Genomic DNA, 23,002 nt, shown 5'->3' with positions numbered 1-23,002 from the left:
GCTCTCAGCTTCGAATAACATTTTAAAAAATTGGAGAAATTATGACTTCATCTTTATGTTAAGGCTCTTAGTAGTTCTGGTATAGAATTGGAATGCTGCCATAGGTCATAATTAATATTTTTAATGATGGATTTGTAAATAGATTCAGTTAGAACACGTAAATTTACTCCTGAAATTTGGGTAGGCTTTTGGTTAATTTTTGATGTTTATATTTTAATGGGTTATTTGAGCACTGGCTAACACTCAATCCGCTTTGAAAAATTTACCTGAAAAGGATAAACTGGAAACATTCTTGGGTCTGCCTGCTGGTTGCTGATCAGCTTCACTGGTTAGCTGTGTTGTTTTCTATAATCAGGAACATCTATAGTGAACCACAGCTTAAAAAGAGGACGGGAGATGATTTATTTTCCTGTAGATTTTAATGTGTTTTAATCTTAGGCAATCTAAAGCATATAAACTTAGAAAACCCTGTGACTAGAACTCTGAAGTATCATATATTCCTGCACTGGTCACTCTTCTCTGCCTTTCTTTTTGTGCATTTTCTTTTCAAAAGATTTGTGGTGAACGCGTTTGTGTAAGGAGTGCTTTTTGTCTTGGAACATTCAATTTAAGCAATTTCTTTTGAAACTGTTCACTTTTGTATAGTTGGGTACTGTTGTGAGAGGGGAGGGACAAGAGTGAAGTATGGTGAAAACTATTTGACGTTTAAGTGGAGTTTTTCCAAACTCTGCTACTTCCTCTTTTAACCTCTACACTTGTGAGATCAGACTTCTGGGTGCATCTTTTTGAAAACTTTGGCTTTCTGCTTCAAATTACACTTAGTTTATAGTAGGTAAAAGACTCTTATGAAACTGCCTACAACACATTTATGTAATCGTAGATAAGCATTTTAATTTTCATCAATGTAATTTTACAGATAAAGCACTGATGGCACCAAATCTTGAATCTTTTGGACGAGACAGAGTGATCTATCAAGAACAAGTAAAGCGTCGGACTGCAGAAAGAGAAGCTAGAAGGTAAGAGTACTGAGATTTCTTGTCCATTAGGTGTCTTTGCCTGCCTGCAGAATGCAGTTATCCTGTGAGATGAACATAAGTAGCAGCATTTGCTCCTTTCCTGCAAAGGGAGGCAAACACTTGAGCTGGCATGCTGGGCAAGGGTGTTCTTGTATATCTCAACTTAGCATGCAAGTGCACAAAACAAGGCACCATTACATGATACCGTTTTTAAAATCACTGAAAGAAAGCATAGTAAAACCATGCTGTATCAGTATGGTCTCTGCTGGTTTCTCTTCCTTCCATTGTTTGAGACGGCAGCATAGTGGAATGTTTGAGGTGGTAACATAGTGAAAGTTTTTTTCAACCTGGATTTCATTGTATTAAAAATTATGACAAGCTTAGGCAAGTCTGTTCATTGTATGGGAGTGGTGGGGAAAGTAATAGCTGGTTTATATTGCCGATCCTTTTCAGAGCTCGTCGTAGACAAGCAAGAGAGCAAACTGGGAAGATGGCAGATCACCTTGAAGGCCTTTCCAGCGATGATGAGGAAACTTCAACAGATATTACAAACTTCAACATGGAGCGAGGTTAGAAAAGCTACCGAAGCTTTATCTAACAAAATATAGAACGTTTGGCAGAAAAATATTGATCCAAATGCAGCCCTGTCCATATATTTCACCATACTTTGGAGAAAGTTTAGAAACTGTTCCTTGCTGGATCATCAACGTGAACGAAACAGTCTCTTTTGCCAAGCTGTTGTGCAGCTTGCAGCTAACTAAATACCTCATCCTTAGTGAGATTCTTTTTATTTAATTCAAACGTTCTTTTGCTGGCAAGCAGTAAGCTTTTGTACCTAAGTCTTCCTTCTAATTTGTAACATGGTTTTTTATTCTTCAAATGTCTGTTTGTTTTACATGTGAAATTCTGAAAACCTCAGTGCTTTAGAAACCTTTTTTTGCCTAGTAGGAGATATTTTCTGGAATTTTGCATAAGCATCTAGAAATGCAATGACAGAAGTTTTGTAGACTCTTGTTACAGCCTGGCAAACATTGCAGATGACATAAAACTATTGAATGTAAACTTTGCAGAAAGATCTTGTGGTACTGACTTGATTTGAAATTCATATGATTATGATTTGTTTGCTCAAAGTAACCATTATTATGCAATTATGCATAACCATAATTCTGCAATAAATGGTGTTGTAAGTTAAGCCAATGCCTCTAAAGCACTGGGGGAGATGGAAGAAACCTGAGATTTGAGGAAGTATGGATAGTTTGATTGAACAGTCATCTTTCACAGCAGCAGTTGGCAAACAATGCCAGCAGTTACTGTGAAACCAGTGGTGAAGAATGTAGAACATCACTCTAGTAATCCTGTTATCTTCTCATTTTGAACCTGAGTACAGTTATCATTCTCTTGGATTAAAGATAATTTAATCAGAGTAGAAGAAATGTGGAGAAGAGGAGCAGCAAGTATCACATACATAGAATTTCTTATGTTGTATAGGAGGAGGGATTAAACAGTTTTGGACTCTTCAGTGAGGGAAACGATGTTGACTTTTCACAGTATGAGAGCTAGGGGGCACGAAATGGAGTGATAGGATAGGTTTAAAGTAAACAAATCACCTCCTACAGAGAGTGTAATAAAAATGCCAAAGTCATTGCTGTAGGTGGCTGTGGAGACCCAAAGTATGAACAGATTAAAAAAGCAATTAGATGACCTGTCTAGCAGTTGGATCCTTCAGAAGTGCAGTTTCCACACCTTTAGTTGCTGGCTGATTTACCAAAATTGCAGATGCAGGGAGAGAGCTCTTTGATAAGCAAAGTAACCGTTAAGAGTTGTTAAATGTTATAATTAACTTTGCTAAGTTAAATGATTTAGATTAAAAATTCAGTGTGGCTCAGTTGCTCTTTGTAACTTGGCACTTTTATGTGTACAAAAGCCTTTTGTAGGAGTTTCATCAGTTTCCAAGTAAGCATAGTATTTCTAAAGCTTTTTCTGTTTTTAACCATTCGTAGCTCTCATGTTAATCCAGAATCAGCAGTAAGCTACATGGAACAGAGGGATGCACTTTGGACCCGCTGACTTTACTTGTAGCATCTCTTCTTGATCCCAGTGTGAAAAGCGTGTTTATATGGAATAATCTCATGTACCCTCAGCCCTGTCTCTACCTGCTGTGTGTACTAGTTATGTCAGTTGTATAACTGAACATTTAAAACTGTTGCTGTAGCAAAAATGACTGATTAAAATGAAACTAACCCTGGGAAGTAGAAAAGATGAAGGGAAAATAATATACAGAGAAAAGGTTTTGAACTGCATAGAATATTGGTACTGTAAATACAAAAAAAAAGTAAGGAAGGTGCTAAGGGATTGTAATAATTGCCCAGTGCTAACAGCCATGTTATGTTCAGCAGTTTAGAATGGTGTCTGCCAGAACTTGCTGTGTCTGAAGTGCCAGTTCAGTTGGCTGGTCTGAGATGCCCTCCTGTACTTGCACTTCAGTGAGCAAAACTGTAGAGTAATCTGGGTTGTAAGGAACCTGCAGATCAGCTGTTCCAAACTCCCATCCAGAACAAGGCCAGCTTTGAAGTTAGATCCACGCTATTTTCTTACCTCTATGAATACAGCCCAATTCATCACTGATCCAATGTCTGGTAACTGAAAATCATTGTATGAAATGTTTAAAGCAAGACCTGTGATAAAGCAGTATATCGGAGAGTACTCATGTGCTCATGTTTTTATTGCTGTGTGTATTTGAGGCATAAGTAAGAGAACTTTTAAAGGCGATGCATTTTTGGTTGTGTTCATAGGAGTTAGCTTAGGCCAGTGAGCATCAAAGTCTGTCTTGAAAGAGAGATTACGGCGAACAGGTGATTAATTTTATTACTGTTTTTCTCCCCGACCAGATCGCATATTGAAAGAATCCAGCAAAGTTTTTGAAGATGTTCTGGAAAGCTTTTACTCGATCGATTGTATTAAGTCACAGTTTGAAGCTTGGCGCTCAAAGTATTTTGCTTCTTATAAGGATGCTTATATTGGCCTCTGTTTACCGAAGCTGTTTAACCCTTTAATCAGACTTCAGCTGCTTATCTGGACTCCTTTGGAGGTAAGGTCCTGTGCAAGTAACTTCTATGTATGGTGATTCTTTCACACTTCTTCTATATATAGTGATTCTTTCACACTTCTGCAGAGCAAAGTGAATTGAGCCTTTGATGTGTGCTTCTCATAAATGCATGTTCTAGGCATGAAGTTTAGAGTGGACACTTCTCTTGGAGTGAAGCTTTTGTGGGGTCTGTTGTCCTGTGTTCCCAGCAGACCAAAGTTCAATTCAGCACATGACAGTACCTTCTCAGTGAGTAGAGTAGACCAAAAAGCTAAACAGGTTCTCAAGTAATACATTTAGGTTTTAAAATACTTAAGAAAAAATTGTGATTCTAGAGATGATATTTCTTTAGAAGTGGAACTAAGAAGCTTGTTTCTATGTTGATTTACAACCTATGTCTCTACATTATGTCTGTCTGTCTCTCACCTACACCTTCATGCCCTGTAGAACTCTGACTGGCAATTTCCATAGTACTTATTGCCCAGTGATTAGATAGGAAACATGGGAAAAGCAGGGCATCGTTGTTGCAGACCAGTATCCCTGGCACACATTCATTGTCCAGCCTGCATGTGTGTGCTGACATGAGTAGCCATTAGGACAAACAGTTCAGGAAGCTTTTGACTCCCACTCTCTTCTTCCTACCACTGAAAGCTCTTGTAAGGTATTTCTGCTGCAGTCAGGTACTCATTTTCACAGTACTGGAAGGAATTTTTTTCTGTCTTAATGGCTTTTACGGGGGAATGGGAGTGGGTCAAGGCACAGAGTGAGTGCAATTGCATAAGCTTGGGGTTTGGGGTTTTTTTAGGAAACTAGGCTAATAAGGCAGATTGTCTTCTCCCCTTGCAAAACATCTCATCTACAGCACCGTCTGCAGATGTGTCAGCCTACCTCACAAATCACTGCATCTCTGCTTTTTTCAGAAGTGTGGGGGTTTTTTTCTTAACTACTAAGAGGATATTTGTAGAACAGGATCTTTTGTTCCCTCTGTGCTGATTGCAGAGAAAGAGAAGCAAGATTTTTCTTCAGAGAGTGTTCAGAATAAGGGAAAATCTATGAAAGATGTCTTCGTCAAATTTAAAACTTTTTTTGTAAATTCTCTCTTCCCCCATGCTGTTTCTATGCGAGTTCCCAGGCAAAGCAAAGCTCAGATTAGTTGGAGACATGGTACAGAATTCTCAAAGCTGATCACTTTCACTACCCTGTGTTACTGGTCCAGTTAAGCATTTTGTTAAATTAGAAAAATTACAAGGTATTCATGAAAAGAGGTTTTTAATCCAGAAAACATAATTTTATAATGCAGCACAAATGAACTATACTTCTCACTTTTAGCCTAATCAGCGGGCTTTTATTTGGCTCAGGTGTAATTAAAAGTTAAAATCTGTAGGGTAACAGCTGCCAAAAAAGGCAGTCTCACTTCCACTGTTTTCACTTCACTAGATCTAATGATTGTGTAGTTGTAGAATGAATTGGTTCATTTGGCTGTTTTATGGAAAATTGACTTTGGTCCCCATCTTCTCTCAAGTTTTAGTTGGGTTGGGTTGTCCATATATATGCTAATCAAAAAAAGGTAAGAGAAGAGAAGGCTCCGGGGAGATCTTATAGCAGTCTTCCACCACCTAAAGGTACTACAAAAAAGCTGGAGAGGGCATGTAGTAATAGGACAAGGGGCAATGGCTTTAAACTGAAAAAGAGCAGATTTAGATTAGATCTAAGGAAGAAATTTTTCACTCAGAGGGTGGTGAGGTACTGGAACAGGTTGTCCAGAAAAGTTGTGGGTGCCCCATCCCTGGAGGTGTTCAAGACCAGGTTGGATGGGGCTTTAAGCAACCTGGTCTAGAGGAAGGTGTCCCTGCTTATGGCAGGAGGGTTGGAACTAGATGATCTTTGAGGTCCCTTCCAACCCAAACCATTCTATGATTCTATGACCTGTGCTGACATGATTTGTAGTGTCCAGGCAAAGAGACAGCACACTTTTGTCACTCCTCAGGCATCAGGCTTGCCTGTGTTTCCGAAGAAAGTATTGTCACTGCTTCAGAAGTAGGGAAGCCAAAGCAAGAGGTGAAGTAATTTGTCTATCCTTGTGCCAGGTTAAGAGAATATTTGGTCTTGAAGCACTGTATCTTTTTTATTATTATTGTTATTTCCAGGGCAGATGAGTACCTGACACATAGACAAAAAGGACTGGATTCTTGAGTTCTTATTGTGCTCAACTGCTGCTTACCTTGCCTGCTTAGCATACTTGGTAGACTGTTTTAAAGTAGTCTTGTTCTGGTTTGTGAGTGTATTATACTTGCATATATAATCCTTTTTTTGCGTGTGTTTACTTCAAATCTTTGTTTAGGAATTTAACCTCAATTCTTTTTTTATTAGGGCAAGTGTCGAGATTTTGAGACTATGCTGTGGTTTGAATCATTGCTGTTTTATGGCTGTGAAGAACAGGAGCAAGTGAAAGATGATGCTGATATTTCACTATTGCCTACCATTGTGGAGAGAGTCGTTCTTCCTAAACTAACAGGTATAGTCTTGGAAAGAAAATCGGGCAAAAGGGGCGTGTGTGGAAGCTGATGCTTGCCTGTGCTTTCAGATTTTACTGTTTTGTAAATTGTTGTCTGACTTAGTACCCGTATTTGAGTATTTCTAAAGTGGAGTAATTCTTAAATCTCTTACAGTAATTTCTGAAAACATATGGGATCCTTTTTCTACAACACAGACAACTAGAATGGTAGCAATTGTACAGAAACTAGTAGATGGATATCCTTCAGTGGTGAATGCAGAAAACAAAAATACACAAGTAAGTTGTTTTTTTTTAAATTTCTTGGGTAAGTTAAGGAATTTGAATGTATTTTTAATACGCTATGTTGAAGAACATAGCATGCTTAGTGAGGAGCAAGAAAGAGAATTTTGCAATTGTTTGATGCTCTGCAGCCCAGTTATGGAGAGTCAAGTAAGGTAATGAATTAGGAGGAGGAACTCGGTGAAGTCTCCCCAGAATAGAAGCTAGAGATAAAAAGAGATACCAAATGTACTAAGACTTGTTGGTCTGCAGTTCTGCTTTAAGGGTCAGTTACAAATAGTCAGGCTTTTTTGTTTTACATCTTTGTAACCTTTTCAAATGTGTTGCCTTGAAATTTGATTGTTTTGATTATCTTCTATGAAGGCAAGAACTGATGTTATGAGTTCAGGTGCTGTAGCTAATACAATTTGCCTTTACAGTAATGGAAAATGTGCCAAAGTGCATGTGTATGGGGAAGTTAGCAGAATATTGAAAATGACAATAGACTTGACTTTTCAGTAGCTGATTGCATAGCCAAGCCTAACCATAAGTAATTCCATTGCCTTCAGTTTTTATTTAAAGCCTCAAATTTCAGCTCTGCTAATTATTACAGGCTTCTCTAAGACTTTATATATGTGTTTAAGTATGTTTGCCTTTTACTGTTAGGGTCACAAATGTTCTTTATTGCTTTGAAAATCTATTTCTGAGTGGTTAACTACTAAGCAATGCTTTGGATGCTTTTTAAAAAAAAAAATATTATCTATTTCAGATGCTTTTAAAGGCTTTGTTGCTAAGAATGAGGAGAACATTAGATGACGATGTATTCATGCCTTTATATCCAAAAAAGTAAGTTTGCTTTCAACTGTGGTGTTAGACCTTTATTAGCAAGTCGGTGTCTTCTGTCTGTAGTTGGTAGGGGTTTTTCCCAGTACAGTTTGCTGGATACAGGAGATCTTTTGTTATCATGCTGTGAAGATTTAGCAAAGACAAGCAGGATGGAAGGGAATATTTATAGAAGTGAACTGTGTGTGGGAAGGAGGAAACCAGCAAACTCCAGACAGAGGTGGTCTTGGTTGCTCATTAAAGAAATCTCTTACTTTCCAGCATCTTAGAAAACAAGAACTCTGGTCCATATTTGTTTTTCCAACGTCAGTTTTGGTCCTCTGTTAAGGTAAGTCAGTAAATGCATCCAGTAAATCTTCGGTCAGCGTAGCAATAAAATCCTCTTCAAATTTGTGGAAAATGGTAGATGGAAATTGCTTTAACTTTAGTTGAAAGGACTCTAAACTAGGATTCTTAATCTTTGATAATGCGCTGTGCCCTCTTCAAAAGATTGCCAAGTGAAAGCACTGTCATTTTAACTTGTGCGTTGTGCGTTTACTTAGCATACTCAACCCACTTAGCATACTCAACCCAGGGTTTTTTTAATGTCATTGTGCTTGTCAGCATAAAATATGATGTTTTTATTTCACTTATGAGGGAATGAGTGGGTTGGTTTGGGTTTTTTTATATATATTGTGAGAATCTTCATGAAAATAACTTGGCCCCTTTTGGAAAGCTCACCGCTATTTGCAAAGTGTAAGAGCATTCGTAATCTTAGTTTAATTGAAACGATAAAGAGTGTGACAGAAAAAGTCTGTGTGTGTGAAATGTGCCATGTAGAGTGTGCAGAGGTCTGTAAGAAGCTATGACTGATGCAGTTTCTTCACAACCATATATTGGAAATAAAATTAGCTCCCAACTAAAGAGGAAAGTACAGTGTGAGAGCCATGTTGATTGGACTGCTGATCTCCATGATCACACAAACAGAACTCTTATCTGGGATTTTCTATTTAAATTGCAGCCATGAGGGAGACTGTATTCTGAACACATTTGCAATCGCTTCGTTTACTTAAAATATTTGGCACTGAATTCTTTCACTTTGAAATAAAAGTAAACTTAGATGCTGTCTAGAGCAAAAAGTGCACAAAGCTCATCTATTAAAAAGCTGTTGTTAAAAGTGAAACAGGTCGTTTGTTTAGGGCTTATGTCTTTAAGAGTGAAATTGCCTGCTTCTGGCAGTATGTGTCAGAGCCCGGGCAGTTCAGAACTGTGCATGCTGTTACCACTGTTTTATTTTAGGGAAGCATTAAAAATACAGCTCTCTTGCGCTAGCACATCAGTTACAGCATCACAGACGAGCAGAAATAGAAGCTGGGAGGCAGTCGCTCCTTTGCTGTTTTCCCGATGATCTGCCTCAACAGTGAACTGCCGGCTGCGTTCATTTGGACGAGGCTGGCAGCAATTCTCCACAGGCCGTACACCAGCGGGGAATAACAGCTGTGCAGTTGGCTTAGCCAGCACTCCCCCGTGACACTTTGTGTCTCGTGTGTCACCGTGCCTTGGAGATAAGGGTGTGCTGACAGCGTAGCTGGGGGTTTCGTTGACAAGGGGGCTGTGAATTTGCCCCCCTGTGGCATATGCTAGAGCTCGCTTGGCTTGACGTTGATAGCAAAATTTAAGAACAAGATGGCTTAAAACTTTTAATTTTTTTTTTCTGATTTCTTGTGCAAAACATGAGCGAAACTATGGTGGGGGGTTGTTGTATGAGAATTCCTAACACTCTAAGCTGGTACTTTATGGATTCTGAATAGTTTTGAAACTAACAGAAGGCATATTTCCACTGCTTGCCTTGGCCATGCTGTTGCATTTGAAGAGGCTCTAGAGTGTTTGATCAAATTTCTGGTTTCAGTACGTTTTTAAATACTTATTTTCCCTGTGTTGTATTTTCAGTTGTTGGGAAACTTTCTCCAGTGGTATGGAATCCTTTCAAACAAAACTCTTCAGGAACTGTCAATAGATGGTCTGCTAAACAGATACATTCTTATGGCTTTTCAAAACTCTGAGTATGGCGAGGACAGCATTAAGAAAGCTCAAAGTGTAAGTAAAATCAAACAATGTTTAAAATCACTTGAAATTTGTGAGTTAAGTGAAGATGTACTTAAAACTTGAGGTTACCTATAAAATCTTGGCTTTGATATATCAACATTGTAATATCAGTGAAAAAAAATAGATTTTTGTTTTTAATACACAAACTAAAGATGCTTCTGTGGTTCATACCCATACGTAGTTTAGGTATAGTTAAGTTTCAGTGTTTTACTGCTTGAATTTTGGATTCTGCTCCACCCTCCCCACCCCCAGTTTCACTCAGTTGGCCCTTGTCACTGACGACTTTGCAAATCATGTTAGATAGCTTTTAAAATTTTGTTACATTTTGTTTACCTTTCTTTTTCCTGTTATGTCCAGGTGATTGCTTGCTTTCCTAAACAGTGGTTCACTAATCTGAAAGGAGACAAGACTATTTCTCAGCTAGAAAACTTCTGTAGATACCTTGTTCATCTGGCTGATACAATTTATAGAAACAGCATTGGTTGCTCTGATGTAGAGAAGAGAAATGCAAGGTAACTTATTTTGAGTTAATGCAATTCTTGCAGTGCAATTCTTGTCCTTTGTGTTATTTTGCTGATGCACGCAAACATAGGTAAATATCTCCATACTGCTGTGTGTCTTTTGAAACAATTTTGAATTCAAACTTTAAAAATGTTATGGTGTGATGGATGGGGATGTTTTTAAGGTGTCTGAGAACAGCAACTGCTAGAAATCATGAAACATTTGTAATGCATTTTGCACTACTGCTTAGTGTCCCTGATTCTGACAAATTTTGTTGTGACTGGTTTTGGGCTGTTCCACCTTGTGAGTGTGTTGCAGGTCCCTGCATAATGGCTTCTATATTACAAATTGTGCTTTTGTATACAGTACAAAAGTTCTGGCTTTATTTACACAACCAACTAGATGAACCTGTTTTCCCTGAGATTTTACTTGTGTCTGATAACCAGCATAATGAAAAGTTCAGATTAGGTGCATAAATGTTACTGCTGCCAAGTAACCTGAAATGCTATGGGTGTATTGTTTTGAACAATGATAAACTTTAAAAGACAAATTGTTGGACCAATACACAGGAATACAAGAAGACCGGAAGATTGTTTATTCCTGTGCTGTTGCTTGAGGAGAGGTTTCAAGGTCAATAGTTCAGTTGTTCTAGCAAACCTGAAACTTGGAAAGACGAACCCTTGCTACCTGCATTAGTCATTCTTGATAGTTGAACTTGCTTGAGCCATTGTTGAGTTACTCTTCAATTATTGAGGCTCTCTGGGGGATTAGATCCTTCTCCTTTTTCGATTTTATGCATAGCACTGAAACATAGAGACAGAAATTTCCCTTAAACCTTAGCAGAAAAATCTTGGTTAAGAGTTTGGGGTTTTTTCTGGTATCTTTTGTTTTTTTTTTTTACAGTTACTGTGTTAGTTATTAGACACTTTTCTGTTCAGAGTCACTTTTGACTGTGGCGTATGAATCACCTCATTTTCACAGAACACCAAGCTTTGTGCCACACTGGGTTGTGCTCAAACAACTTTTTATCCGCTCTCAGGTTGTGCCTCAGAACTTTGTGTCCAAAGTACAATAGCAATGTCACATACCAATTTAAATTTCCCCGTGATTCAAATTCAAAGTGGACTTGTTATGCCTTCCTTTCTAAAACCAAAATGCCTACCTGTCATGATTTAACCCCAGCCAGCAACTAAACACCACGCAGCTGCTCACTCAACGTCCCCCACCCTAGGGGGGGGATGGGGGAGAGAATCAAAAGGGTGAAGGGAAGGAGACTCATGGGTTGAGATAAGAGCAATTTAATAATTGAAATAAAGTAAAAGTAAGAATGATTAAAATAATAATACAATATACAAACGAGTGATGCACATCACAATTGCTCACTGCTGGCTCACCAATGCCCAGCCTGTGCCTGGCTAGCGATCCTGAAGAAGAGAAATCCCAGAAGAGAGAGCTTCCCGGCCAACCCTCATCTATACACTGAGCATGACATTGCATGACAATGGAATATTCCATTGGCTAATTTGGGCCTAAGCCAAGGATCGTGGGTCCATTCCGCCGGCTGTGCTCCCTCCCAGCTTGTTGTGCACCTGCACGCTAGCAGAGCATGGGAAGTTGAAAAGTCCTTGATTTCTTAACAACAACTGAAAACATCAGTGTATTATCAACATTCTTCTCATACCAAATCCGATATTAAATCCAAAACACAGTGCTGTTCTAACTACTAAGGCGAAAATGACACCAGCCAAAACCAGGACACTAGCCTAGCATGATACTGGAATTGAAATGAAGGAGTTGAGAGAGAATCCAGTAGAGATTAAACTTTCTCTTTTGGTAGCCTGTTTCTAAATTTTTTAAGAACTTTCTTTACCAGCTGAAATGATAACTTGATAAAGTTTTGTATTGGAAGAGAAACATCTAATTAATCCTTTTTTTCATAGTGAGTTCTAATTTAATTCTGTCTTCTGTCCTCCTGCTTTTTCCTGGCATTTAACAAATCTGTTGCCTGAGACCTTTCCACCAAGAGGGAAGTGTATCTTGGTGCTGGGTTTCTAAATGTTTTTTCACAGATCAGCTAGGTTAATTTTTAAGATGAATTTTGAACTTCTGGTGTTATTTGTGAGACTGGTCTAAACTTCATGACCATCCTCCTAACAAGATACCATAATTGTTCTTGACATCCAAAGAAGTACAGTCCTCCTAGCAGTTTACTCACTTTAAGCTTCCTAGATTGACCTGAACTGTAATGCAGTTCATTGGTGGCAAGCTTCGTGCCTTTTTAAGGCGTGCGTTAAAGTGTACTTGCCGCCTTGATTTTATTTTTTTTTTGGCTTACACATTAGTCACCAAGAGAGCTGTGACTCATTGCACAGTACCATAAGTAATCCAAGGCTTTTTCTTGAGATTATACTGCATCTAGTATTAAACCGTATTGTGTGATTAATTCCTGCTCCCAAAATAAATGTTTCAATTTCAGTACAAAGCTGATAACCAATTTATTTTATCAGACTAAGCAAGTGGAGGAGAAGATGATGTGAAGTTATCTGAAACTGATTTGCTATATGGATTCATAATGTAGTCTTCTGTTGAAATATTAATAATAGTGCATGATTGTTCCATTCCTGTACTGACCTCTGGTTCCTCTTTTTTAGGGAGCACATAAAGCAGATCATAAAGCTTCTAGCGAGTATCCGAGCACTGGATCATGCTATGACAGTTGCGAATGATCACAATGTAAAAGAGTTAAAGATTTTAATAGAAGGAAAATAGACTTTTCTGACAACTCATTTTGAGCTTTAAAACCATTCCTGATGTGTAATTTATGTACATATGTAAAGTTTCTTAAACTGTAAAGTATTGATCTTTGTTTTAATACAAAGTGCATTCTTATATACAGCATCCTTAAACAAAATTTACTTCTTTGGAAACAAAAATGGAATCCCAAGATTGTCATCTTTCCAGAAATCAGGTTTTCCTTAAAGTTTCTCAAAATCTTGTTTACAAAAATACTTTGTACCCATGATTAGTAGTCATCTATTCCTGTTAATTGTTCATGGTTAACTGGAATGTGTATAATATATTATGTGTAATACAATGTATGCATATATTTATACCACCATGTTGCTTTCACACTGGATATAGAGATCTTGTACTATTGGAATAAGCTTTTCATTTGCTAAAAATTACTTATTTTGACAATAAAATGATCATATTATTGGTCAAAAGGGCTGGCAAAATTCAAATACGTGAAAATCATTTGAGCTAAAGAGTAGAGCTCTTTAGCTCTAAAGAGTGAGCTAAATGGAACCTGACCTTTAAAAAGCAGCTGTGCTGCACTCAGATTAGAACAGCTAAAAAATTATTTGCATTCAGAATATGGAACTCTTAAGACTGTTTGTAGAAACAAAACAGAAAGGAAAACCTAAATCAATACTTAATTTGTTTTGTTTTAATACAGGCGTACAATGAGAACTTGTGATTATTGCGCAAGTATACGTGACAGCACTTCCTAAGCCTCAAATGTCTTTCATTTTATAGGAGTAATAGTTTATCGATGAACTCTGGACTCTTGTTCCTTGTACAAATTGGTTAAATTCACTCTTTTTGTCTTTTTTTTTTTTGTAACTTCGTACATGGAACCTGTTTTTTTTCTGATTGGTATGGCTAAAAATGTCAAGCAAAATGAAGGTGAAGAAAACTTTGTCTTATGATTTGAAGTATTTATATTGTAGTAAATATCCTAATGTTACATTTCCCACTAAATACCATCTAATAGTCTTGCAAAACAAAGCATTTAATTTTGATGTAAATTAAAAAGAAAACACTTTTAAAATCTGGTGATTTACATCGGAACACTATTGACTTGATCTTGGGGTCTAAGGCATAGGAACAGCTGTAATAGCCTTGGTTTAAGAGCTATTTCCAGGTGTGCCCTACTTTTGGGGGGAACTGTAGCAATAAATTGGCATACTGAACAACATAAGAAATCATTGTATTTTATGCTCATGTCATGTGGTATAAATGAGTATGTTAAAAATGTACAATTTGTAACATGCACACTTCATTTGGACACTGAACAATTGTTTTTCTGAACTGTCGGGATTGATGGAGTACGTTCAGAAATATCTGCTTTTAAAAATTGTTTCAATAAACTTGTCTGTCAAGGAGCTGTTGCAGTGCAACTTGGTAAGCCATATTCCTTTAGGAAGGTGGAAAAAGAAAAGATGATGTGTGCTGGTTGACTCTTTCAATGTGTCAGAGAAAAATCATCCTTATAAGGCAGATTTTTGGAGTGAACAAGTGTCTTTACTTTGAAAAAGCAATAGGATGAACTGTGGAATTCATATGCCTATATAAAGAGTAGTTGAGATATTTTGAAATACTGTTGTGCTGGTAGTTACATGATTTATTTTTAATAGTGGCAGATTTGACCTTTCCTGTGCTTAAAATTTTACTGATTTTAGTATTTTGCTTGACTGAAGAGGACACATAATCCATGCTACCAACATTTCTAAAAAAGTATTTGTTTATACTCAAGTGATTTAATCATCAGAGAGGTTCAAAGTTGTAGAGTGTTTATTTACTGGGAGGAATAATACTGTACAGAGACTTTTCTGCTTCTTAACTCATGATGCCTGCCTTCAGGTCACAGGATCTCCAGGGGTGAGGAGCCATAGTTCGGACATCTTTTACACAGCCTGGTTTGGCTGCTCTTTCTAGTCCAGCCACTGCAGTGTGAAGCTCAGTGAAGGCTGACTTCCTGGCATTAGGATAAAGTCTTTAGCGCAGGCTTTTAGGGTATGACAAAACTGCTGCTGATACTCAGAATAGCTGTGACCCTTACATCTGTGATTAGATATGTGGGAGGGGTGTGGGTATATTCTGTGGACAGAATAAAATATGCTCAAGCAGTTCCAAGACTTGCGCTGCGAAATTAGGGCGGTTGCGCAAGTGGATAGTTTGTGTTACTGTTTGCAAATGAGTGTAAACAGCTAATATTACTGCGGGGGCGAAAATGTACTTCATTTCTATTTGGATATTTTAGACAATGGAATTCCTTAAACTGAAATTATTGAAACAGTTGTAAAAATTTAGAAGCCTGTCCTCTCTGAATATATTAACATAAATGCACATTGTGCACTGTCAAATTCGTTCAGAATCACTGAGTAACAACTTCAAATGCCAAAGAATTTCACCCTTTTTCCTACATCCAGAATTTTGACTTTTATTGAAGCTATCTGAACTTTTTGAAGCTATTTGTAGCTTTTCGACTGAAGCTACAAGGTGACAGATTCAAAGATTTCAACACTGGGAAAATAAGGAAAGTACTTGATCAGATGGTGTCAGAGTTTGGATTTTCAGTTATAAAATTTTTCAGACACTAGGCATAATGAAGCTAGAGAGCGCAGGAAAAGGGTTGGAGTCATCTAGTCTCGTGGTGCCACGCGCCTCTCGAAAAAGGTGGCCCGTTCACAAGAGGTGGTCGACAGTAATCCATCTGCTCTGAAAGCCCTCTTCAGCCTTGCTCTGCTGTCCACCCAGTCGCCCTGTGGTGGTGGTGTGCTGGGCTGGGCTAAGAAAACAGTAACTGGATTTGGTTTGGAAATCATGTTTATTCACACTCTCTGCTGCCTCTCTGGGAGGAATACTTGCAGTGAGTCACTCCCTCACTCTCTCCCTGGCTGTGGTTCAGGGAGGAGAAAAGCTGTAGGTTCAAGCCATCGGCTATCTTCTCAAATTTTGCTTTCCTTCTAATAGTGTGTATAGGTACATAGATAATTACAAAACTGAAATGCAGGTTTATAACTGCAGTTTCAGTAGGTGTGCACACTGCTAATGGAGCTCCAGATGAGGGGAGTAGCAAACTTCAAGACATTTATTATTAAAAATCCAGGTATTTTGCTCCACTTCACGTTGTGACTACCATTTTAAGGGACGGAATGAAGAGAGTATCTTCCCTGTAACCCCACTATAAACTATAGCTACAGAGAATCTTTTTTTCAAGACAGCCTGTAGTCACTTTCCTAACTAACTGCTGTGGAACACCAGCTATTGGTATTACACTTAGCCCATCCTCCCTCTGCTACAGAGATGCCATGGCTATGATGTCTAAGCCCTTGCACACTCGAGGAGTTTCTCCCTCCTATCCCCACACAATGTCACGTTTGGAGAACAACAACATGCAGAAGCTGAGTGATAAGTAATCTAACTTCTCATTTTGGGCAACGTGATGCCTTTCCTATGTGTAAGTGGTTAGAACTGTAGAGGCATTTAAAGACTTTATGTAAATAACGTTACCCAATTTTATTTATAAACAAAATAATTTCACTTCTATGCTTCACCTGTATCTCATTTATCAATGCAAATTAAATGCTAGTAGTAAAGCCATACTACTTTATGTAATAATCTCTAAACAATGTTACACAACTCTTGCTTGGTTGATGTCTATTTCGAGGGCAACTGCTTTAACATTATTCTCCCAGAGTTTACCATGTGTGTCTCACTGTTCACTATCAAAATTAACAAATAATTATAACATGTTAAGAGGCTGATGTCCTAGATGATGATGAAATCTCATGCGAGAAGGTACTGACACATTAAGTGACATGGCAATCTTAATTCTGATCAGAACTCTACAGGGACTTGAGAAAGTCTAGTGTTGTTTAGGAAAACAAAAAATGTAGAACAGGTAAAAAAAAATTGCATTTAAAATTATCAGTCATTGACATTTTTATGAACAGGATAATATATTACAGAATTATTACAGTTATTTAATTATTATAATTATTTTATTATGCAATTATGTATGATTACAGTTATTACAGATTTACCTTTACCTTAAAGGTCATCAACAGCAAAGGGAAAACCTTGTCCTTTACTATACAGGAAAACAAAATGAGATCTGAAGTGTGAAATGGAGAAGTCTGAGGAAAAAATGTGCAGATACAGGGAGCCACGTGATTCCTATTTCTCCTCCTTTCAGATACATCTCATTTTCTGCAAAAATTTGCTAAACTGTGGTTCTGCTTTCAGTTCTCCCTAAGTTACTCCACAAAGAAGTCATTTTTTTTAGAAAGAACCCTAACTATATATACTGGGGGAGGGGATATGCTCCTGCAGTTTTGATGTGGTGTACAGCTTTGGTAGAATGACTTTGTGATATTTGTCTCTTATGCGTGGTTGTGCTTAAAAGCAGTGTCCCTGTCATTTCAGGTTTATTAGTTGCCCAGTGAAAATTAAATGTCCTGTGATCAGGGCTCTAAAAGGGAACAATAATACCTGTAATTTCACCATTAGCTTTACCTGTGAAGTCACAAGTGAACCATTCCTGCAAGAGATAGTAGTGGCGTGTACAGAAAGGAGAGCTCTGAGGAGTCTTCAGAAACGGTTCTTGCAAGGAGGAGGGTGGTTGTGGTTTTTTGAGAAACTTGCACGCAACCAACAGGATGGATGAGAGTTGAGCGGTTTTACCCTGCGTGTGCTACTCCAAACGTAAAACTTTGGTAGCCTTACAATTCTTACTTGGATTAGTTTATCTGCATCATGAAATAATATAGGATTTTTTGACCAAGAGTACTTAATTTCTGTACATAACACAAACTTTTGCCCTAAATATGAAGAAATAAATGAGTGGGGATAAAACAGTTGCACGGAGACAAACTTGATAACACAAGGGCCTGCAGTCTAAGGCTCTGCTCTGACCAGTGGCTTAAGCATATGGTTTTGTTCAAATACGTGAACTGTCCCACTGGCTCCACACATTACTTTCGTGCTTTACGTGCATATTTAAATGTTTTTGTAGAGCAGAGACCTGGAGTGAAGCACAGATGTATCTCCAAGATTTGGTGTAGTATTTTTCTTCCCTATTTAAGCCCAAATATTCATAGCCTAGATTTCATGCAAGTTCTTGAGTATTACCTATTTACTGTCCTAAGACTTTTTTGATACCTAGCTAACAGAAAACATTGTGGGATGTAGGTTGTGTGACTATGGGCCTCACACACCCTGGGGAGGTGTGGCTTAAAACCATTTTATTGCACTTAAATTACATATCACCATTTTACCCAAAAGCTCCAATCAGGGTAAGACATTCATTGAACTAAATATACCGAAATTATAATGTACACACACGGTTACTACTTCAAGGAGTGAGCAGTTCAGAGAACCTGCATCTGCAAACAGGTGATGGATAGAGCAAACTCAGCTTTAAAGATTTAATGAGCAGTAGGAGTTTGCAGGAGTAAGGTCTATGATAGGTGCGAGGAAGGATGTGCAAACTAAACACAATTTCAAAACTTTCATTTGTTTGCTGTTGAGGTGCCAATTTAGCAATGTACAGCATCACAGACAGCCCTGAGAAAGCGGTGTTTGAACACGTGGAGAAACAGGTGAAGTAGTCGGTGGCCTCGCTGCCAGCAGCACACATGCCGGAGCCTGGCAGCCCTGGGCTGCTGCTGCCGAGGGGAGAGGTGGGGGGTGTGAAGCTGCTGATACTGCTGAGGCTGAAGCTCACTCTCTCCCTGTTTATTGCCATTGCTGTTTTTTGCACTCCTCCTCCCAGTTTTGCAGCAGGATCTGCAGGCCCAGAAACCTTCCTCTTCCCTTTTCAGGCATCCTAATTCTGCCTCTACGTCTGTCTTCTCTGTGACAGATGCAGCATGGGCCTGGGTTTCCTCATCTTTTCGATACCAAAGGTTAAACGTTGCCTAGGTTGCTGAGAAGCCCTGAGCCAACTCTACTTTCAGACAGCAAAGAGGTTTTAAATAGGCTCTGCTTTGAAGCCCAGTGAAGTCGTTGTGAGTTGACCTTGAACTGCAGCCAGATGCCCACCCAGACGCTCTCTCACTCCTCAACAGGACAGGATGAGAAAATAGACCAAAAAAGCTCACGGGTCAAGAAAAAGATGAGGAGATCACTTAACAATTACCATCATGGGAAACAGGCTTGACTTAGGGAATTAATTTAATTTATTGCCAATTAAAATAGACTTGGATACCGAGAAATAAAGACAATTAAAGCTACATCTTCCCCCTCCCAGCACCTTCGTCCCAGGCTCAACTTCTTCATTATCAACTCCTCTACCTCTTCCCTGCTCCTTGAGCTCCAGTTACAAAGGTATGGCTCAACATTGCCATATGTTTAAGGTTGGTGAGATTCTGAAATTCAGTTGGTAGGCAGGGAAAAATTACCAAAACCTTTTCTTACACAAAATTTAAGAACAAACTAAACTTTGTTTCTAACATGTTTTGCCATATTATGCAGTATATTCCATCAGCAATTAGTTAGAATCAAATATTCATTTTCCATTAACTTATAAACAGCAGTATTTTCTGAAGTTAATAATAGCTTTATCAAAGCTCCCACTATTGGACAGCAATACATTTTTTACATTCTCAGCTGATGTAAACTGATATTGGTGGATGAAAAATTGGACATGAGCCAGCAACATGCGCTTGCAGCCCAGAAAGCCAGTTGTATCTGGGGCCAGCAGGTGGAGGGAGGAGATCCTCCTCCTCCGCTCTGCTCACCTGGAGTACTGCATCCGGCTCTGAGGTCCTCAGCACAAGAAACACATGGACCTATTAGAGTGGGTCGAGAGGAGGACCAAAAAAATGAGGGCCTCCCATTTCGGAGGGCTGGAGCACTTCTCCTATGAAGAAAGGCTGAGAAAGCTGAGGTTGTTCAGCCTGGAGAAGTGAAAGCTCTATGGAGACCTTATTGCAGCCTTTCAATATATTAAGGGGACTTGTAAGAAAGTTGGAGAGTGCTTTTTTACCAAGGCTTGTTGTAACAGGACAAGGGGCAACAGTTTTAAACTGGAAGAGAGTAGGTTTAGATCGGACATAAGGAAGAAATTCTTTATGATGAGGGTGGCGAGGCACTGGAACAGGTAGCCCAGAGAAGTTGTGGATGCCCCATCCCTGGAAGTGTTCAAGGCCAGGTTGGATGAAGTTTTGAGCAGCCTGATCTAGTGGAAGATGTCCCTGCCTATGGCAGGAGGGTTGGACTAGGTGATGTTTAAAGGTTCCTTCCAACCCAAACCATTCTGTGATTATATGATTATACTTTCAAGTGATGCACTCCTCCGACATTTTGAAAAGTCACTAAGCAAATAATGCAGTAGTCCATTTTCAACCATGTAATAATGAATAGCTATCAGAAAAAAATTCTATTACCCTCAGGCAAAATATGCGTTCACAAGAAAACAACCACGCATGCCATCTGAATCTATTTTATCTGCTAAAGAATATGTGAATAAACATGTTTTATGCTACAAGTACATATAATTTTTAGCCTTGGCTATATCTTGTAAAACAATCTTTAAATTGGTGTCCCTGGTAGTGATCTTTATGAATGGACAAAATCAGGACACACGTGCTTTGCTTCCACAGTAGTCATACTGTCATTCTTTTATTTTTACATTCTCAATAGTAAAAAAGCTTCATGAGTTTCTTCTTGATGCTATGCTAGAGATAGTTCAATTACGTATGAGCATCTACCATGATCAAGTGAGAAACAGTATAAGCTGTAAAAAGCTATTATCAATTATGCATTCTACTAATTTCAAAACCAATGAAACTTATCTTTAAATAGCCTTTTAAAATATTGTACTTTTATTTATTTATATGACATTCTCACTGGGGCTGTCATAATGCATGTAGGAAGTTGGCCAGCTAAAAATACACACAGAATACTTACGCTGTATTTTACATCGCAAATATTTGCTCTGCGTTCTCTCCCACCAGTGTACTCCACTCAGCTTGTACTTAGCCTATGGTAGGAATGTGAGGTAAGACCATACTTAAATATCAAAAGATTATGTATACAATCTACTATTTCTTTAGAATAGATGAGACTATTCAGGGAATATATATCAAACATTAACTTTCCGTGTTTCAATATAAAGTTTATAAGAAACAAAAAGGTCTTTCAGTTTTTAATTTTTACCCTTTGCAATGGGAATTGAACTTGGACGAGAAGGCAGCGGGGAGAAATGCTACGATCTAAAATCCAAGATGAGTCAGCTCCTGTCTCAGAAGGTAGCTATACTTCTCTCACTTGCCCTTACACATATTCTTTAATTCAAATTATAGTCTCAGTGAAGGGAGTTTCTACACAGTTTTTCAGATTTTGTTTTTTTTCTACTTCACCTCTCCACTCAAACTGCCATCCTGGCCCCAGCCTTATCTAAAGTGCAGCAAAGTCCACTTCTCTCTTGATTGTAGCATGTAGCTCTCAAACCTGCCTTCTGTCATCTTCTCAGCAGCTTGTAATGTATCACTAACACAATAAAGCTCCTGTGAAGCGGTACTCCTCCTCCACTTACAGCCTGCACAGGCTGAATGGAAATTTCCAACCAAATGCTTACAGTCTGTCCCTAAAACTTTCGAAGCCTCTCAGGAAGAGGTAGGCTTTAGCCATGGTTCTGTGCTCCCACCAGACTGAGACACTCAGAGAGCATCTGCACTGACAGCATCTATACCCATTGCACATTTCGCACAGCAAGGTTGTGCTGGTTTTGGTGGGATAGAGTTAATTTTCTGCATAGCAGCTAGTTCGGGGCTATGTTTTGGACCTGTGCTGGAAGCAGTGTCGATAACACGGGGATGTTTTTGTTAGTGCTGGGCAGTGCTCACACAGCGTCAAGGCCTTCTCTGCTTCTCCCACCACCCCACCAGCGAGCGTGCTGGGGGTGCACAAGAAGTTGGGAGGGGACACAGCTGGGACAGGGATATTCTATATTCCATACCATATGACATCACGCTCAGCATATAAAGCCGGGGGAAGAAGAAGGAAGGGGGGGACATTCGGAGCGATGGCGTTTGTCTTCCCAAGTAGCCGTTACGCGTGACAGAGCCCTGCTTTCCCGGAGATGGCTGAACACCTGCCTGCCCATGGGACACAGTGAATGAATTCCTTGTTTTGTTTTGCTTCTGTGCGCAGCTTTTGCTTTACCTATTAAACTGCCTTTATTTCAACCCACGAGTTTTCTCACTCTTACTCTTCCGACTCTCCTCCATCCCACCGAGGGGGAGTGAGCGAGCGGCTGCGTGGCGCTCAGCTGCCGGCTGGGGTTAAACCACGACAGAAGTTTTTTCCGTTTGCTCTGCTATTCGTGAACCCGTCCCCAGCATTTTTCTCCCTGCTGCACCTGTAACAAACACAGGACCGGGCCTGAGGCTGACTGTGTTTAACACGGCCTCATGCTGCATCCACAGCACATTTTCCAACCCAGAAGCCGGCAATCCAGCACCGCCAGAAGACAACGCCAAAGGAGAACGACCAGGGGCTGTCTTCTTACTTGTCCCTGAGGGGCTCGGCGTCCTCAGGCTGAGCTCCACCCTGACGGCAGGGCTCGCCCACCGCTCGCCGCCAGCGCTGCGGTTCAGCGCGCCCCCGGCAGGCACGCCGCCCGCGGGAACCCGGGTCTCGCACCCCGCCCGCTGCCGCTGCGCCCGCGGGCCAGCACCTCCCTGCCCGCACACTCGCCCCTCCCGCACGCCCCGGCCGCAGCGCATCCCGCCGACCGGCCGCCCAACGGCCGCCATCGCGCTGCCCCTGCTCCCCCCGCGCCCCGCCGCGCTCCCCGCACGCCCTCCACCCACTTCCGGTGGCGGGAGGCGCAATGCGGAAGGGACGGCGGGGCCGGAGCGGAAGTGAGGTCCCGCCGGCTCCCGCGGCACGGAGCGGAGCGGGCGG

General features: G+C 39.7%; 1 protein-coding gene across 3 annotated transcripts in view; it reads left to right on the top strand.

Annotated features, from left to right (window-relative positions):
• Window positions 1-13,570, top strand: part of PAXBP1 (PAX3 and PAX7 binding protein 1) — a 29,180-nt gene extending 15,610 nt beyond the window's left edge. For all 3 annotated transcript variants that reach the window (XM_086617728.1, XM_086617741.1, XM_086617735.1), the window contains exons 10-19: window positions 917-1,016; window positions 1,470-1,585; window positions 3,905-4,104; window positions 6,472-6,616; window positions 6,771-6,892; window positions 7,644-7,720; window positions 7,979-8,045; window positions 9,647-9,793; window positions 10,160-10,314; window positions 12,955-13,570. In XM_086617728.1, coding sequence (XP_086473854.1) covers window positions 917-1,016; window positions 1,470-1,585; window positions 3,905-4,104; window positions 6,472-6,616; window positions 6,771-6,892; window positions 7,644-7,720; window positions 7,979-8,045; window positions 9,647-9,793; window positions 10,160-10,314; window positions 12,955-13,072 — 1,247 coding nt within the window. In that variant the 3' untranslated portion in view covers window positions 13,073-13,570. The remainder of the gene's footprint in view (window positions 1-916; window positions 1,017-1,469; window positions 1,586-3,904; window positions 4,105-6,471; window positions 6,617-6,770; window positions 6,893-7,643; window positions 7,721-7,978; window positions 8,046-9,646; window positions 9,794-10,159; window positions 10,315-12,954) is intronic.
• Window positions 13,571-23,002: the final 9,432 nt, after the last annotated feature.

Source organism: Tauraco erythrolophus, chromosome 1 (assembly GCF_009769465.1).
Source record: "Tauraco erythrolophus isolate bTauEry1 chromosome 1, bTauEry1.pri, whole genome shotgun sequence".
Taxonomy (NCBI): domain Eukaryota; kingdom Metazoa; phylum Chordata; class Aves; order Musophagiformes; family Musophagidae; genus Tauraco; species Tauraco erythrolophus.
The sequence above is the reverse complement of the archived record's forward strand: the minus strand, read 5'-3'. Positions and strand labels throughout refer to the sequence as shown.